Here is an 18,159-nt window from a genome sequence, read left to right as displayed (position 1 = left end):
GAACCCCACAAGAAAGTAAAGTAGGATGGAATGGCAAGGTAGGTCAGGAAAGGTAGGGCGAGGGTCGCTGGGGAGACAGGAGTGGGGGTTGAATGTTAGTATAAGAAAAAAAAAAAAGAAAGCCAAAAGAAGTAAATGATGCCTACTGAGGAGACAGGGCATGGTGACGGGGCCTTTGAGGTGCCTTTGGGCCTGAAGGAGCCGCTGAGCTGCAGCTGTGGTGGCGTGAGGAGGGCTCGGCTTCCCGATGTCCTGGAGATGACAGGGCGAGGGGGGCTGTCAGCCAAGCTCGCCTCAGGTGGGTCTAGAGTGCCAGCGACCGCCCTCAAGGCAAGCAGGCCTCCCCCACCCCACAAACAGAGCCAGAGCTGAAGGCTGCAGAACTTTCCGGAAAGGCACACAGGGAGGCCAGGAAGTGGTGGGTGTGCTTCTGAGGAGCACCTGGCTGCTGCACCTGCAGGCTCCTCACCCCCTGGCGGGATGCCCCTGGACTTAAGTGGCATGGCCCAGGCAGTGGCCAGATTGTGGCCTGATTTCTTCTTTGACAGGCTCTCGGCCCAGGATGGCAGGAGCTGCTTCTCCTCTGCGTTGGGCTGTAATCGGGCCTGTGGGCCTTGGCTGCCTGGCCCAAGCCCCCTGGCACGCTCTCCAGGGACACCCTGATTCTCTATAGCCTCGAGAGGCAGGGAATCAGATCCTCTTGGCCAGATCTTGAGTGACAGGACCGAATCGAGGTTGCTGTTGTCAGGGAAACGCTCGGAGACCCATGTCTAGAAAGCAACTGCTTTCTTCTCTTTTGCAGCTCTTGGCCAATTTCTTCATGCCCTGGAAGCAGGCCTGCAGCTCTTTCTTCTCTGTCATCTTTTCTTAGCATCCCCTGATGCTCCCTCTGCCTACCCTCCATCATGTGTCATGGCAGGTGAGAAAAGTGGTGGAGGCTGATTTTAACGGCCACAGTTCAGACCGACAGCTCATACCACACAGCAGGTCCTCAGCCTCCTCTCGCCTGCATTCTCCGACACTATCCTGATGAGCCAGATGTGATTTCAGAATACCCTGACAGCCATGAGAAGTTTAAAGACAGCTTATTTCAAATCTGGGAATTGGAGGCTCCTTAACATGAGCTTCTTAAAAAATGAAAAGGAAGTGTGTCCATGTAAAGCAGATAATAGATGGACGCAGAAGTGGCGCCATCTGCCCCCCAGCCCTCTTTGTCACATTTCTGGATCCAGGACAGCATGCCCTGAGGTTCTGGTATTCCCCCCGCACCCCCAAGCTGGTGGATGTGGTTGATTCTGACATGCCCCGGGGTTCTGGTATTCCCCCCACCCATCCAAGCTGGTGGTTGTGGTTGATACTGAATGGGGTGGTGACAGCTCCTGGCCAGAGCTTGCTATAGAAACAGAGATGAAGATGTCCTACATCAGAAGAATACTGTTGGACTCGGAGCTTCATCCTCTCATTTGGATCTGACACCACCTGCAGCATCCCTGTCCGTCTCCTCCCTGCCCCCAATGCCTGCTCCCTTCTGCTCTTGCTCCTGCTCTCCATTATCAGCTTTCAGGAACTCTTGCCGACTCCTCACCCCCCTAAAGCTGTCTCATCATCTTCTTTGCATTCCTGAGATTCACCCTGAAGGGTGTGGCAGTGGAGGGAGTGTGTCTAATGACTTGATTGCTTGTCTTAGGGAATTTTTGCAACATAAAAAATTGCTGTCAACATTACTATTATTTAAGAGTTAGAAGTTTTTTGAAGGCCAGATTTTACTGGTCATTACAAAGGTATTTCTGAGCTATTTGGTACATGTTCACCAAAATGCACACAGCAATATAACCTGAAAATTTTAATATGCCTTCCATTTTGACTTCCCCTTCCATTCTATAGAAAATTTCCCATGTGTGAACACAGTAGATCATCAGGAGAAAGCTAATATCTTAATAATAACTCTTCTGTCTTCTAACGAAATATGAGGAGACTGAGATTCCAAAGGTTTGGAGCCCACCAAGCCCACTGGTTTTCACCCAGCTACAGCTGCCGTTCGGGTCATCTGGGCCACGTCCAGGCCTCTGTCTACTCTTCCACACCACCTGATCTTCTGAGTTCATTCTTCCAATGTTTTATTAGTTTTTTATTAGTTTTACAAAATTTGTTTCACTCAGGAGACCTGATTTCAGATAAGCCCAGGCAGACTCCAGAATTAGGATCTGAGATCTTGGGGTCAGAGCCAGGGTCAGGGAGTTTTAAGAGTGATGGGGGCAAGAGGCGGCCTCCCTGGTGGTGCAAGGGAATAAGACGCAGCACTATGAAACTATGTGCAGTCACTGCAGCGTGAGTTTGATCCCCGGCCAGGGAGGTGACCCTAATGGCACAACAGACCTCTCCTGTCTCACCCGCTACACCCCTCAGCAGTTTTTTTCAGTAGATCCACCTGTTCTGCTCTGCACTCCGTCTCTGGTGAATCCTCTCACCCCCTCCCCACACTTCTGGCCTGTACCCCAGTTCTTGTATGCATAAATAAATAAATATTTTTTAAAAGTAATTTTATTTTTTTTTAAGGTTCATTTATTTATGTGTACAAGAGCTGGGGTACAGGTCAGAGATCTGGGGGGTGAGAGGATTCACCAGAGACAGAGTGGGGAACAGAACAGGCAGATTGACTGAAATACACTGCTGAGGGGAGCAGTGGGAGAGACAGGACAGGTCTGCTGCGTCATGTGGGTTGCTCCCTGGCCGCCGGAGGATCGAACTCATGCTGCAGAGGCTGCGGATTGCTTCATGATGCGATACTTAATCCCTTGCACCATCAGGGAGGCCAAAAAAAGAGTGATGGGGAAGGTCAAGAGGGCTCTGAGCTCTGTAAAGAGCAAGCTGCCCAGAGGAAGACTGGTCTAAGGAAGATGCTTTCTGAGTAAGGCCCTACCAGAGGGAGGGCCCGTAGAAGGAGGAAGAAGGAAACCCAGGCTACTTGACCTCAGCCACTTTGCTGCCCAAATGCAGTCTTCACTCAGAGAAGAAGAGGAGAATGAAAAAGTGTAAAGACAGAGGAGGCAGAAGAGATGGGAAGAAGACAGGCAAGGGCAAGTTATGAACGTTGGTATCTGAGAGACAGGTGATCAGGAAAACAGAAGTAGAAATGCGAGAGAAATTGGCACCATGTTTTTCTATTACTAAAATTCAAAAATAATGCTACTGGGTTTAAAAGTGATTTCTAAGAAGGGAAAAAGTAACTTCCTGCTTGCTTTTCCATTACTTTCAGTACAATCCCAAGGAATCTGTCAATACTGGGCATGGTTTCCATTCACCTAAGTAGGCCATGGCAGGTGTTTCCCAGCTAAGACGTTAGATCATAGAGGTTTATGCCATGTTTGCTGGGGGCCATATTCCCACTTCTGCAGGAGTGAGTAATAGGAGGAAGAAATAACAAAACCAAGTCTATGCGGGCAGAAGCCTACAAGACCATTCACTTGGCAAAGAACCCAACTAATCCACATGTACCTGTCAGTTCAGCATGTTTGTTGCTATCGTCCATGCATTGACAAAGAGCACGTGTGGCGTCTGGACCTTGAGGTGTGCCCATAAAGCTGGAGCTTTCTTACTTTAATTACACACATACTTGGCTTTGAAACACCTCTGTGTATTTAATGCACAAGGAAATATATTTAAGGTTTAAAGTGAAGAATGCTGCACCACCCAACTCCCTAATCTTCCCTAGCCAGACTCCAAATCCCACAGCAGTATACATGTAGCCAGATAAACCCTGGCAACCCATGTACGAAGCCCTGGTTAGACTCAGTGCTGTTTTCTCACCATCTTGCTCTTCAAATTCAAGGTTAAAATAAACACAGAGTCAAGACTGCAGTGAAATTTCTTGGGCAAAGCATAGCTGTAGGCAAATGACTATAGCCAGCCAGCTGCTTGGAGATTATTTCTTTGCAAGGGCAGGGAATGGAAATAGGCCTGGTAGTGTCAGGGCTGATTTTTCAGGAATTTCTAGAATAAATATTAGTGTAAATGTGGATAAAAAGAAACAGCAGCTTTAGCCACAAGGTTCACTGGGAAATTGGTAAGTCATGTAATCGGGACAGGAAGAAAAATGCAACATTATGATATTCAAACTCTTGAAACTTCACTAACTCGATCACTAATTTAGTGATTTGAAAAAGTCTTCTTCCTTTCTGCTTTAGATATTTTTCATGTCATTTTGTTTTATGATCATCAGCTAGTGATTTCTTACTAAGTCTTTAAATTTCCTGCTAGTCCATTTGCTAGTCCATGAACAGGATTTTACTCAGATCAGTTTTATGATATAGTTAGTAACAGTTTAATTGTGAAAAATTACCTAGAAAGGAAATACAAGGAAGACTACATTTTCCCCAGTTTTTATAGCAATCGCAGTAGGTTCATTTTTAAGTGTTTATGAAGTGAAAAAGGCAAGGGTACTTTTGTCTATTTCTTTAGTATTTCCTTCCTAGTAAGTTTTCTAAATGTGTCAAATTTACTTGCTATTGATAACACCAAGTTTATTTATAGCTGAATGTTGGGACATCTTTATTAACATCTATGCTGTTTACCAGCTACTATGTTCTCCCTACCTGCAAGATGGAGTCTTTCAACAAACATCTTTGGATAGACATTCGCATCCAGTTACCCAAAACTTCTAAGCAGTGACCCTCCATCTTCTATCACTGTCATCTGCAATCACTGTCACCGCAACATGGATGCTTCGGTGATGACATTTCAGAAACACCCGGTTGTCACAATGCAGATTGGACATAACCTCACAAATATTGAAGTATATATTCATGGTGCTTTTATTTCATTTTCTCATTCTGGCCTTCATGTTAAAAGGGTGCTGATTAAACACCTATATTATAATTGAGTTGATTCACAGACTATCTAGCAGAAAGAAATAAAGTGTAGACTCCGAACATTTGCATATACCTAGAAAGATATTTACCTAAGAACAGCAAAACTAGGACTTAGTGTATTTACTAAGTGATACCTAAAAGTCCAAGAATATTCTATCTTGACATTTCTGAGGCAGAAATGTCATCCAATTCTCACCACAGAAGACAATCCTCATGAGAATTTTGAAAAGAAAAGCTGACTCATATTGGAACAAATGATGATTTTTTAGCCTCCCACAACACCAAATCATGGAAAGACTTCAGAGCTTGTATAAATAAAACATGAATATCAAAGTTCACAGTTCCCTTTCAGCAAGTAATATTTATGAAAAGGATTGAAAATCAAAATGTCAGCTGAGATGAGCTATCCCTTCCATTGGAATGTGTCTGATTTCATTGTCAACGAGGAAAATGAAAAAGCAAGATTCAAATGTGTGCATTATTTCATTAAAATCAACTCCCAGATCCCTCCCTGTTTTCTCTTACCTAAAACAATTTGGCCCCATGGTTCATAATCCAGATTTGCTTGAGGCTTAGCTCTCTTATCCTCTCCTTTCTTGCCTGCTCTAACCTTTAGTACTAATCAGAAGTATTAATTCACAGCTTTCATTTAACCTAAATTTATATGAGGCAACAATGTGACATGACCTCCAAAAAGGTCAGTGTCATCCTGGACTATACCCAGAGAAGTTCTGTATCCAGATGGAGAGAAGTGCTTGCCCCAATTTACTTTTGCCAAAACAAAACAAAAAAAACACCACCTAATACAGCTCTTAATGATTCTAGAGTTCCAACATTTAAGATCTCTCTCTTTCATTCCTGAGTTCAGAACCAGTTGAAAAATAAGACACTGGAGATCAACAGAGATTAAACTGTCAGCTTTATTATTGATAAACTAATTGGAAAAGGTGACTTTCGATTGGGGGCCAAAATGCTTATTAATATTCTATGTGTACAAGCCCTTCCTTCATCCTAGCACACACACCCAAATCCTACCTTGGCACCCACAGGAGAGTTTGGAGATGCCTGTGCCTGGGGCAGAGAAGGGTGGGAATTGGGAAGCTTACAGTCCTTGGATAGATTTGCTCCAATCTGTCCAATTAGTTCATCTGTCATCACCTAACAATTAACAATTAAATGACTGGCTTTTCCATGAGGGGTGAATGAGGGGTGGGAACGAGGGGCTAGGAGTCATATTCCCATGGAGGTTCTCCACACAGTCAACGAACAAACAAAAGGAGTTTCCCTCCCAACAGCACTCATTTCTAGACCCCTCCATGGACAATATCGGAGCATGATAAGAATATGACCAGGATAGTGGGAACTTTTGAATCCTGTATCATGACAAATGGTTGCCAGGTAAGACCACATGGAATTCACACCTTTCTTCCAAAAGCTGAGTGGGTAGTCATTTGCTCTGTATGACCCTATGGCAGAGATATGCAATCTACTTGCACACACCCCCAACCCCAATATTTCCTGCAGACTGTCAGTTAGGCAGGGCCATGTGACTTTGGTCACAATGAATTGTGAGCTGACCTGACATGTGTCACCTCCAAGATAAAGCAATGAAAAGTCCATGCTTGGTTCTTCAGTGTTGCTTCCCCTCTACTGCAGTGACTGGGGAGGTCCCTCATTCCAGCTATGCAGTGTCTGTCAGCCTAAGTCCTAGAGTGAATGGGGTAAGAGTCAAGAAGGCAATACCATAGCCATGGAGAACAGTGATAGAAGGAGGTACTTTCTAGAGCATAAAATTGATTCAGAAACAAGGACATTCTCTCACCCTTTCTGGCGAGACCTATAAAATATCTGCTCATTAAGATATTTCTGCAAACCAGCAAGTGTTGCATACTTCTCATTCCTCACCATCCATAGGGAGTGTTTACTGATATTATCTTGAGTCTATGCTACCACTATATGCTGGGCTTAAGGGATGCATATGACCTTGCTCCATAAGTTTCTGGAGCAAGAATGACCACATGCAAACCTCATAGAGAGACTACTGCGGGACCACTCAAATACTCCAAACTTGAAGTCACATCTGGTTTGATGTGACTTAAAGTTGCCTCCCCTGTGGAGGAGTTAGGTGAATCCTGTATTTGGGGGGATTGGGAACAGAGGAGTAAAGCTACATTGGCAGCAGAGGGTAGACTGTGACAGTGACAGGGCTGCTCACCAGACATCCAGGTTAAACAAAGCTGTGACTATTTGTGGTCGGTGAGCTGTGGCCAGATGTGACTCCAAGACAAGAGACTGAGGACACCTTGTGTTGAGACAACAGAGCTACAAGTTTGAAAATTGCTTCATTGTTGAGTCACTACATGCAGAATAAATTTCCTGCAGGGTTACACAGACCTACAGAAGCATAGTGAAAAAGAGATTACTTTTTAATTAAACCACTGATGTTAGGGTTCCTTCTTACTATAACATACCTAGCTTTAATCCTGTTTTATATAAACCACAAGGAGCAAAATTTCAAAGTTCCTTACATTTAATCCTAATCTTACTGTTCTTCTAACTCTGTGGGCTCCTCCGAAGGGATTTTATATATTCCCATGACTTTACATACTATCTTTATGAAGGTTATCCAACTCTCAATCTTTCCTTAGATAATCCTGGATTATTCCTGCTGTCCTGATCAAATTAGTTGTACCCTTTCATGCTCAAAAGTCCCTGCTTTGGAAGATTAAATAACATGGCCACCTTATCTACATGCCTATTACAACCATATTACCACATTTCCATTTCAATCCCAAACATCCTTTTAGAGTTTCACACACCATCCAAACCCTCAACACCTCCATTTGTACATCCACATGCATAGGCATCTCAAGCTTAACATTTCCTATGTTGATTTTCTTCTCATCATTTCCAATCTGCTGCTCCTCTAATATACACATGCCATGAACCCATTTGCTCAAGGTACAAACATGATGTCATCTTTGACACCTGCCTTTCCCTCATCACCCACAATCTTTCACCAAGACCTGCTAATTCTACTTCTAAACTGTATTACAAACCTACCTACCTCTCACCTCTACTGCCATGACATGATCCAAGTCACCTCTCCAGCAGACCCTGCAATAGCTTCCTAACTAGGCTTCCCTCTTGTTTCTACTCTCTATACAGCAGCCAGAATGACTTTTAGAACCTAAATTAGACTCAGTTCCTTCCTAACTTAAAAAAATTCAGTACTTCTAAAGCAATACCTTAAATCCTCAATTCTGGCGCCTGAGGCCCTCCATGATCATGTCCCTGTTCCAGGCCTTTATTTCCATGTCACACATCTCTCTTCTCCGTCACTCTGCCCTTCACTTACCCCATGATTTCCTACCCCAATGCCACTGCAACTCCTGTCCTTTGTATCTAGTCTCCTCACATACCTAGGTGTGCTGCTAGATTACATTTTCCAGACTCCTTTGCAGCTATATTTTCAGTAAATACAATTCTAGGCAATGTGACATGAGCAGAAGCAATGTATATCACTTCCAGGTATGGCCATAAAGTTATATCCCATATGCTCTTACATGTTCTTTTCCATTGGTTGCCATGGAGATAACCACCAGTATAGCTTCAGCAGATCATGTAGGAGACAGAAGATCTTCTGTCAAAATGCATGCCAGAATGGCTATGTGGAGATAAGTCACATCATTCTGTCTTTGGCCCAGTTACAGGTACCTGAGTAGGAAATACACTTCCATTGTGCTTAAGCTATTATATATTTGTAGGTTGATTTAACAAAAATCTACACCTAGAGCACTGATTAGCCATACCACCACCATACACCTACGTGTGCATGGGATCACACAAGACACACATACACAACACACATACACACCTCTACATTTAGTCATTCTCATTGTTCATCCCTCCTTATATTTTAGGTCTGGGCTTATAGGCACTGAAAGGTCATCCCTGAGTCCCCTCATCCAATCAAGTTACTCTGTCATTCCTTTCATCCCCTAGTCTTTCCTGTCATTTTACTCATCAGAGTGTATAATTATATTTTCCTTTGTCTATATATTTACTTGAAAGTCCATGTCTACAACTGATCCATAAGCTTCATGGAATCAGAACATTTTGTCCACCGTAATAATGCACAGAGCTTGCACTGTGTTTGACAGACAGCAGTCACTTAATTTAAATATGTTATTTTTAATATTTTAGAGGATGAACAAATGAGAAGTCACTATCAAGGGAATGCTGTTTTATTATGAAACTACAACTTTAGACCAAAAATCATAGAGAATTAAAATATAGACCACGGAGATTTTTCATTTACCTTTATTCATTTAAAATGCAAGTCTGGGCCAATCCACAACCAAGAAAAAACCTTAAACTCTGTTAACAAACAGGCTGAATATGATAACGGTATTGCCCTTGTATGTGCAAACAAGAAATCCATTTCCATTCCTTTCATAAAAGCTCTTGCTAAACATTAGATTTTATTCCATCAAAAAATGCATTAAGAAGATCATGCTTATATAGCTAGTCAGCACAGGAGACAAATGACAATTTATACTGAACTATTTAAGTCTTGCAGTATATATAGTGCTCACAAACCCAAGATGTAGCTGTTGGCCTTTTCAGTGGCATCCATTATGTGACACTGTCATCAATAATGTTAAAGGACTTCACTACTTTTTAAAAGCTAGAATTACTCCAAAAATTCTGTATCGTACATAACGTGGAATATTGCATTTAAGTCTAAGATGGCTAGATCACATATATCTTTTCTATAGTCCTCTGTGTAATATATGTAGCAAAACGAATATTGTATAAGAGGAGAAATAGATCAAGCTCTTATATTCTTACCTAACATTTTAATTATTTAAGTAACGTCTATTAATATTCCAATGATTAAAAAATAAATCAATGTTCAATATTAACTGCACAAAATCTAAAAGAAAATGGCCACATTACATCCTACTACATTATATAGGTAGAGTAAAAGCAGCTAATTAGAAGCCTTTTTAAAAATTCAAAGTTTCTGACATCATTTTCCACCATTCCATCAATTCTTCCTTCTCCTCTTCTTTCCTTTCAGAAAATGACTCCAGTTCAAAATCAACCTAAACAAGAAGATAAGGATATATTGTCATCAATATATTGTACTTAAATATATATTTTTAAAAATTGAAATTTAAAAAGACTAATTTTAGAGCTTATAGAATAGCTTAATCCAGTCCCCTGAATTAAAGTATATCCTAAAAAAAACTGATGATAAACAAAAGACACTGTCAGAAAAAAAACACCAAAAATCACTACATTTGAAATGTGCTTTGATCAAACAGCTTTGCAGGATTATTTAAAAGCAGAATATCTAAAGGCAGGCTATTCAAAGGCAGGCGTTTCCCCCCACCCCTCCATAATCTTAGGTGTTTATAACTAATTTTTTACCTTTTCAGTAAACTTCATGTGTTAATCCTAAATTTTCTCCTAAAAGCTGGGGAAATATGAATACCTCAAGTTTCCTGGTGTCCCAAACCACAAGGTTCTGCTTTCCGGAATATTAATTCTGTTAAAGAAACTAATGGGAACACACACATTTCCAAACCACCACAAGGACCAGTGGTCTGGGAACTCAACTCCCCTTGAGAACAGGGAGTCCCCATCAGATGTGTAGAGAATCCATAGACTTCAGCAGAAAGGGCTTTTTAATATATGCAGCCCCAATCCCGGCCCTCCTGGAGACCTCCAGATAGCTGCGCCGTACTGCAGGTGGAACTAAGATTCCCTTGATTCGACCACAAAACCTCCTGGATATCTAGGAAAGGGATTGGGGCTCTCTCCTACTACTACCTCACACTAGAAAGGCTAATGGACAAGACAGCGGAACATTTTACTTGCTTCTGGAGCTACCTTTCTCCAGGTTTCATTTGCCCAAATTTAACCACCTGATTTTAGTACATATATACAGCCTAATGTACACACACATGCAATCAAAACCAAAGCATCAGTTAAAAACTCAAAATATTTTACTTGCAAAAACCAAGCATTTATACTCCAAACTTGGAATGCCTAAGTAAAAATACAATAAATCCTTGACAGGTAAGACTTCTGATTGGAAATCCTGAAGCCATTCCACGTCCTAGTAATGTAATTCCAAAGACCATAGCAAACCCTTCTCTAAGAGTTTTCTTCTCTTCACCATCACCTTCCTGGCAAAATAAGTGGCATCTATTTAAATAAGATGCTGTCTTTAAAAGTGCTTACTACAGAAGGTCTTGCTTACAGTGTGAGCTTAATAAATGTTTGAACATTGCTGAGTGCTAGAGATAAAAAGATAAACAGAACAGAAAACAGAATTGCTTTGAGATTATAATCAAGGTTGGCAAATAAAAGTTTGAATTCTTAAAGTTCTATTTGATTTTCTTATGAATTGCTTCAAAAATCAAAGAAAAAAACAACAGAGCTTCATATGGGGAGGTAGTAAATCATCTAGTGAGCTGTTGGGTATCACTTTACTAGTCTCAGTTTTCTCATCTGTTCATTGGGGGAAATAATGGTACCTACCTCATAGCATTATTATGAAGATTAAATGTAAGACACTTAAATATTCCTGGCACACAGTAGGTGCTTGATGAATCCACACTATCATAGTGATCACTTACCCCAACCGCAGGACTATAAGGAACTGCCACTTTCTTTGTTATTGCCAGATAGCCTGGGGCTGAGGCTGTAAGTTTATAGTTTCCAGGTACAAGCAATCTCCAGTAATCACCATCCTTTGCTGAAGGGAAAGAAAATACCAAATCACAAGGCATTTATGTGAAATGCATAATGATACCATCTAAGGAATACCCAGTAAACCTCGGTTCAATTTCTTCGATTCCCTATTTCCAACGTAGATGTTTATGTAATGTGATGAAATTCCATTGAAAAGAGTGAAATTCTCTCGAAGGAGTCCTTTCTCATAGCAATTAATTATACAGATATAAATGTTAAACTGTCTGACACATCTTCTGCAATAATGGGCTTCATAAATATATCAGGAGAACCACAAGGAAGAAGATATGTAAAGTTCCCAAGCTGTGGGTCAGAGCCCCTACTGCTTTGATTCTTGCCAAGGACCTGATGTTCTGAGAGTATCAGTGTTTCACAAACAGTGGCCGAAAGACAGCTTCACCAGAATCCCCAAAGCACTTACTATAAATATGGATTTCAAAAGAATCAGAATATGTTGTCTGGAGTGCCTTCTAGGAACTGCATTGCCAACCAGTTCTCCAGAGAATTCTTAAGTGGAGTTATGTTTCATACACTTGTGCTCCCCACATACTGACAGTTCCAAGGTCCACTATCATAATCACTCTCAGGCACATGCCTTTAACCAACTGCTTTGCCCCCTTAATTACAAGAGCCTGGCAAACCCCCAATCCTGGATGATTCTCAACTCTCCTCTACGCCTGCCCCCATGTGGCTACAAAAAGCTGGGAACACACCCCGCCCCAACCCCGACCAAGCTGGTCCATCTCGGATTCATAAACACCAGCCTCACACAGGTCGTGGTACTGTCCTGCCCTTCTAGTCCCTTTCTCCCTTGTCTTTGCACGCTCCTATTTTCTGAATCAGTGCTTATAAATCACCTGGGTAACAGGGTAAAATGCAAATTCTAATACACTAGCTCTGGGGTGATTCTGCATTTCTAATTCAGCTACTGGTTGAGGGCCATACTTTGAGTGGCAAGGTCCTATGGACAATTCACACTTTCTCCTCTTTCCTACCATCCTCATTCTCAGCTGATGCTTTGCATCTTAATTCACTGTGAAAACAGAAACAATCAGGAAAAAAAGACTCCCTCACTCTTTTCCAACCTAGCTGTAGTCTCCACATCTCTTTTTAGTCAGTGCCCCACTTCGTTACAACAAAATTTCTGGGGCGATTCCTTAATACTTTCTCTCCCTAATGTCCCCTGTTCTACTGTCCCCTGGACCCTCCCCAGCAGGCTGCCATCCTCCACTGAAACAGATTTTGTCAAGATTCTCACCACTGGTTCATTCACAATGTTCATCTTTATTCGACACTTAACACCTCCTTGAAACACTTGCAGGTTTCCAGGGCAACCATTGTGTCTCCTTACCATACTGTCCTTGAAATACTAGAGTCTCCCGAATCCCACTTCTCAGATCCTATGCCTTCCTACCTGTATTTACTCCCTATGTTAGAGTTTCCTAAAATTTCCACATCATGGAATGCAGAGAAAATATATGTATAGAATAATATTTGCTAGTGTTAACAGATAAAAGAATTCTTGTGGCCAGAGGGTATCAAGACCTTTTAATAAGTTAAAAGATCTAAAAATATGTAGAGTTTAGACTAAAAAGATGTTGTTCCTGGGAAAAACCTAACCAATGAGAGTTAAATAAAAATGAGTTCGCAGATGTTTACCACAGGAGCAAGAAGATTTTTCATGAAAAATTTCCAGGAAAATGGAAGTGAAGCTTTAAGCTGAAAGTAACTAACATCAACTTTAATCCCAAAATATCCTATTTAACCTTGAGGAAGTCTGGACTTACTCAACCGATCAAATGAAGAAATGTATGAAAATCCTAGCAGACACATAGCAAGCTGGCATTTACCTCATTCTCCACTTTTCACTTACTCCTGAGGCTTACCAATTAACAGCTCGATAGCACGTCTTAAGAGAGATCAGAAAGACAGATATTTTAAGTGCAACGAGCTCATTTTCTTTTTCCTCAGGAACTTCAGTAGAAGGGCACTATCTCACAACTCTGGGGTGTCATGGCTGTGGAGAGGGCGCCACCTGCTGCACCCCAATTTCTAACACAGTAGTCTCCCTGAGTACCTGCCTGACCTGCTCCCACAAATGAAATTTGATTAGATCAAAGTTGGGGGAGAGATGAGGAAAAGACATCTGAGGCATTTAATTGTTGTGCTTAGAATAGCAGAATTGTAACTCTGATAGCAAGTAGCCATGTGCTTGTGTATAAGGGTAACACCTTAAGATCATAGCAAAGAATACTCACCAGAAGTCACATCATGCTCTATTCCTTCCACAGAGATGCTGGCATTAGCAATCGGATTACCCTGAAGGTCTCGAACAAATCCCTTAACTCCTCGGTGTATCTATGGAGGACAAGAATGACAAAAAATATTCATGTTAGGAAAAAAAACTAAAAACACATATCATATCAATAATCTCCTTATTTTCTAACAAAATATTATAGATCCTCACTGTTCAAGAACCAAAACGTGTTCAAAAGAGCACTGAATTTTTAAGCTCTCTCTATTCTGCTTATTCTCAGGTGGACTAGTGAGAAGTAACCCCCTGAAAACTGATGTCCTATTCTGAGACAAGGGAAGACTTTGAGGGACCTTCTGAACCACCAAAACAAACATAAATAAAATCTGTCATATCTGTAAAGTAGTTCTGGTCTTAGCATATTTCATTATTTTCTTTTTAATTTGGTCACTTTGGTGTATACCTTATATGTCCGGTTAGCTAACATGGATATTATATTACATTCCTCCAATATTTGTTCATGCTGAACATAAAGACTTAATATTTATTGTATACACAGTATATATAATATATAGATCTATGTATAGTATTATAGATTGTATTGTGTGCATATATAGTATATTATGTAGCATACAGTATATATTCTATACAGTATGTATTACAACACACGATATTCTGTATGTAATATACACTATATACATAGTATATAATGTATGTACATATGTAAATATATATATAGGGCTAGTTTTGCAATAAATCCATTAGGATTATTATTTTGGTTGAAAATAAATGGCATTAAAGCCTAGGAAATATCAAAGCTGAAAGTTGGGTTTAAAAGGGAAATGGAAGAGTTGCTATTGAGAATAATTCCCCTGAATTTAGTTGCAGTCATCACACAACTGACTACTGCAATGTAAATTATAAACACAGCTTTTCTCTTTATTTTTATATGATGATTCAACCAAGTCAATATGTGCTTGAAGTGACAGAGAATCACTTCAGGTCTTTGAGAAAGTACTGCTTCTGGACTATCAAATGGAAACTTATTAAATTTGATAACATAGCAAAATATACCCTGGGCCTCTCAAAAGCTCAGATTGCTCCTCACTCCCCCATAAAATGAATTTTCTTTTCAACTGATGATATTTGAATATTCCCTGCAGAAGGAAGAATGAGTCTCATGTATGCCTTTGTCATCAGAGATGTTTCATCAAAGAGATGCCATTGGCTATCAGCAAATCTTTTTGCATTTGCTAATATTTTTAAAAAGCAGAACCTCTAGAACAATAAAAATAATTCTTTCTGCAAAGCAATTTACAAATGGTAAAAAGCTATATATGTTGTCAGTAGTAATGACTGATGATTGTATTCACATGTAGAATGCAAAGGGCACATACATTTTAAAAAACAAAAATAGATTGAGGACTTAGTGAATCTTTGACCTTTCCCCAAGAATTACCTATGCCTGGCCAACCAAAACTGCAAGAGATCAAAAAGCAGCCACTGGAAACATGAAATGTCAGATTTCTGAGTGAAATTCACAGGTGGAAATGCCAATGGGGATCAGAAAAATTATGGAGAAAAGGAGGAGTGATGCACATCGTGATGGCATCGAGCATAAAACCAGAGAAAAACACATTTTAAATTGTTAGCAGGAGGGCTCTTCAAAGAAATTAGAAAACTCATAAAAGAGAAAGTTTTTACCCACATGTATTTTATTCTCCTTTAAGTGCTATAGTCTGCTATTACCAATATTATAAATCTCAGAGAAATGAAGTTTTAAATCTCCTCATCACTGGAAAATGTCAAACTCTGACACATAACTTCATGCAATTCATGTGTGCTGGTATTAAGCACAAATACACCCATCAATATTCATTTCTTTACTTTTCAGTCTCAGAGAACCAGGATGTTGCTGAATCTGATTTCTTGAAGGGAATCATAAAAGTTCTAATTTCACTTTTTAACCTGCCCCTCCTGTTATGTTTTCTCTTCAGAGTCCAGGACATATCAATCAACCAAGGCAAAAAAAGAAAAAAAAAAAAAAAAGCATCCAGAAAATTCTCCACTGTTGCTAGGACTACTTACATTAGTAGCCCTTAAATTTTCATGTACTTAAGGGTCACCCAGAAAATTTACTGAAATGGAGATCCTGCAGGGAGTGTGATTCAGTGATGAGACATGAACTCTTTTAACAAGAATCTAGTTGATTCTAAGAAAGGTACCCTTGAATGATTCTTCAAAAAAATCTTTGGGAATTTTGAGAAACAGACAGTTACAATGCTATTGAGTGGGAGACTCTCCTTCTTAGCCAATTTATATATCCTAATTAATGTTACAATTTCAGTTTCTGCAAACTTTCCCTTAAAACTCTACAAGAGATTTCTTCTCAACCAATTACACAATTAGGTCTCCTAACCACCTATTTTCCATGAATTGTAAACTAGTCCTACTTAGAATTTAGGCCCAGGTGCTCAATTACTAATCACCACTATACTGTTTCATTATCAGGAAAACAATTACAACAGAGAAATGCTAGCAGCCATCACTGATCTTTTGTCAGCCTTTGATTCCGAAATCGGAGTGTCCTGTTAGGCAAGCTAGATGGGCTCAAGGTAAGTGCCTAACTTCACTTTTCCAGTTGGCACCATAATATTATTGGCATATCAGAGCAGGTCACCTGGAGCTGTGGGTAGACCAAACGTTCCATTCCAAGTGTCCTAAAACAGAACTGCATGACTTCTTTTCAGCTTGTTTCTAGATATCACTATACCATCTGATGAATTAATGCATGCCCAAATGCCACCATAAATATGACAAATGCTCTCCTCTCTCCTGAAGGCACACTTTGTGTTTAAATAAAACACTCCTCCTTAGCCAACTATTTACTCTAATTAATGTTACAATTAATTGGTTTGTATTGCACCTTTATGTTACAAACTAAGAAGATTTAAGCAGTAGATAAACCTGTTATTTAGTTGTCAATCAGAGTAGTAATGCCTTATTGGGAACAACTACAGTAAACATTACAGTATAACTCCAAGAAGTCTTTCATGAACTCTGTAGGGTAAGGAAAAATGTCAGGCTTTTCTGCCCTCCCACCATGAGGATAGATGTTGGATCCTTGCGGTCCTGAATGCATGCCTGATGGCGGGCACCTGGAGTAGGGTGTGGACATAGGTAGATGGGATTCACCTGGGCTGAGACTGGGCTTTTAAGGGCGGCATCACGGGGACGCCAGCAGAATCCGAAAGAGAAGCCGAGAGAGAAGTAAGAGAACAGCAAGAGAAGGCCGGAGAGCCCAGATAGAATGAAGACTTGCTGGGGGCTGGGAGGCCTGCCAGCCTTGCCCGCAGTGCCCCCCAGCACCCTTGCCTGCTGTGTACCCGGTAAATCCTAATAAAAGCCTGCAAAAGCCACTGAGGACTCTGACTCCTCCTTTACCCGGTCTGCTGGGTCATCGAAAACCTGCTCAGTGGTCCTTCCTGACTCTACAAACTCCCAGGACTGGGTTGGGGAGTTCTGTGTACTGCCATTGTTCTTCATAGTTAACCTTTATTTTAGCATTTATGGTGTTCTCTTGTAGTTGGGAATTTATATTTCTGAACCCCGATAAAAGAAAGTCCCTTGAGTGCAGTCACTATGCCCATGTGCCTTACAGGGTGCCTGAGAAACAAAAACAGTTCAATAAATGCTGTTGGAAAAATATGCAAATAAAATGAAAAGCATTGTTTTAAGGAGATATTCTTTGATGTCTAAACAGAGAACACACCAATATCACTATCTTAACTCCTCTACTCCCAAAATACATTTTTCAGCTAACTGCTTTTGGAAGATTTGTCCCAATACAAAGGAGACTTTACAATAGTTCCCATCAAGGTTGCTGAGGATCAAAACAGCTAAGTATCATTAGTGTTCATTGTTTAAAAACACCTTTTAATGTAAACATACAGCAGGCTCCCTTGATTGAACAACCTCCTGCAGGATGGGTGTTTTTTAATCAGTGGGTCTATTCCTTAATAGTCTCCTTTGGATAGCTCACACGTGTAAAGGAATTTTTAAGCTCGATTTTGGAGTTTTTTAAGTGCGTTGGTGTAGGGTGAGGTAAAAAGTATTAGGCTTTTCTGCCCTCCCACCATTAGGATAGATGAGGGAACCCTGTGGTCTCGAATGCATGCCTGATGGCGGGCACCTGAAGTGTGTACACCTGGGCTGAGAGACTGAGTTTATAAGGGTGGCGTCACGGGGACGCCAGCAGAAGCTGAGAGA

The 18,159-nt window shown here is 40.8% G+C and overlaps 1 protein-coding gene across 1 annotated transcript in view; it reads right to left on the bottom strand.

The window, feature by feature from the left end:
• Positions 1-9,187: 9,187 nt before the first annotated feature.
• Positions 9,188-18,159, bottom strand: part of CPE (carboxypeptidase E) — an 89,051-nt gene continuing 80,079 nt past the window's right edge. The window contains exons 7-9 of the mRNA XM_037526410.1: positions 13,895-13,994; positions 11,522-11,640; positions 9,188-9,979 (exon numbers count right to left, since the gene is read on the bottom strand). Of these exons, the coding sequence (XP_037382307.1) occupies positions 9,881-9,979; positions 11,522-11,640; positions 13,895-13,994 (318 nt within the window). The 3' untranslated portion in view covers positions 9,188-9,880. The remainder of the gene's footprint in view (positions 9,980-11,521; positions 11,641-13,894; positions 13,995-18,159) is intronic.

This window comes from Talpa occidentalis, unplaced genomic scaffold (genome assembly GCF_014898055.3).
Source record: "Talpa occidentalis isolate TD23 unplaced genomic scaffold, MPIMG_talOcc4v2.1 talOcc4.4, whole genome shotgun sequence".
Classification (NCBI taxonomy): Eukaryota; Metazoa; Chordata; class Mammalia; order Eulipotyphla; family Talpidae; genus Talpa; species Talpa occidentalis.
Note: the sequence above shows the minus strand (reverse complement) of the source record. Positions and strands in the feature narration are given on the sequence as shown.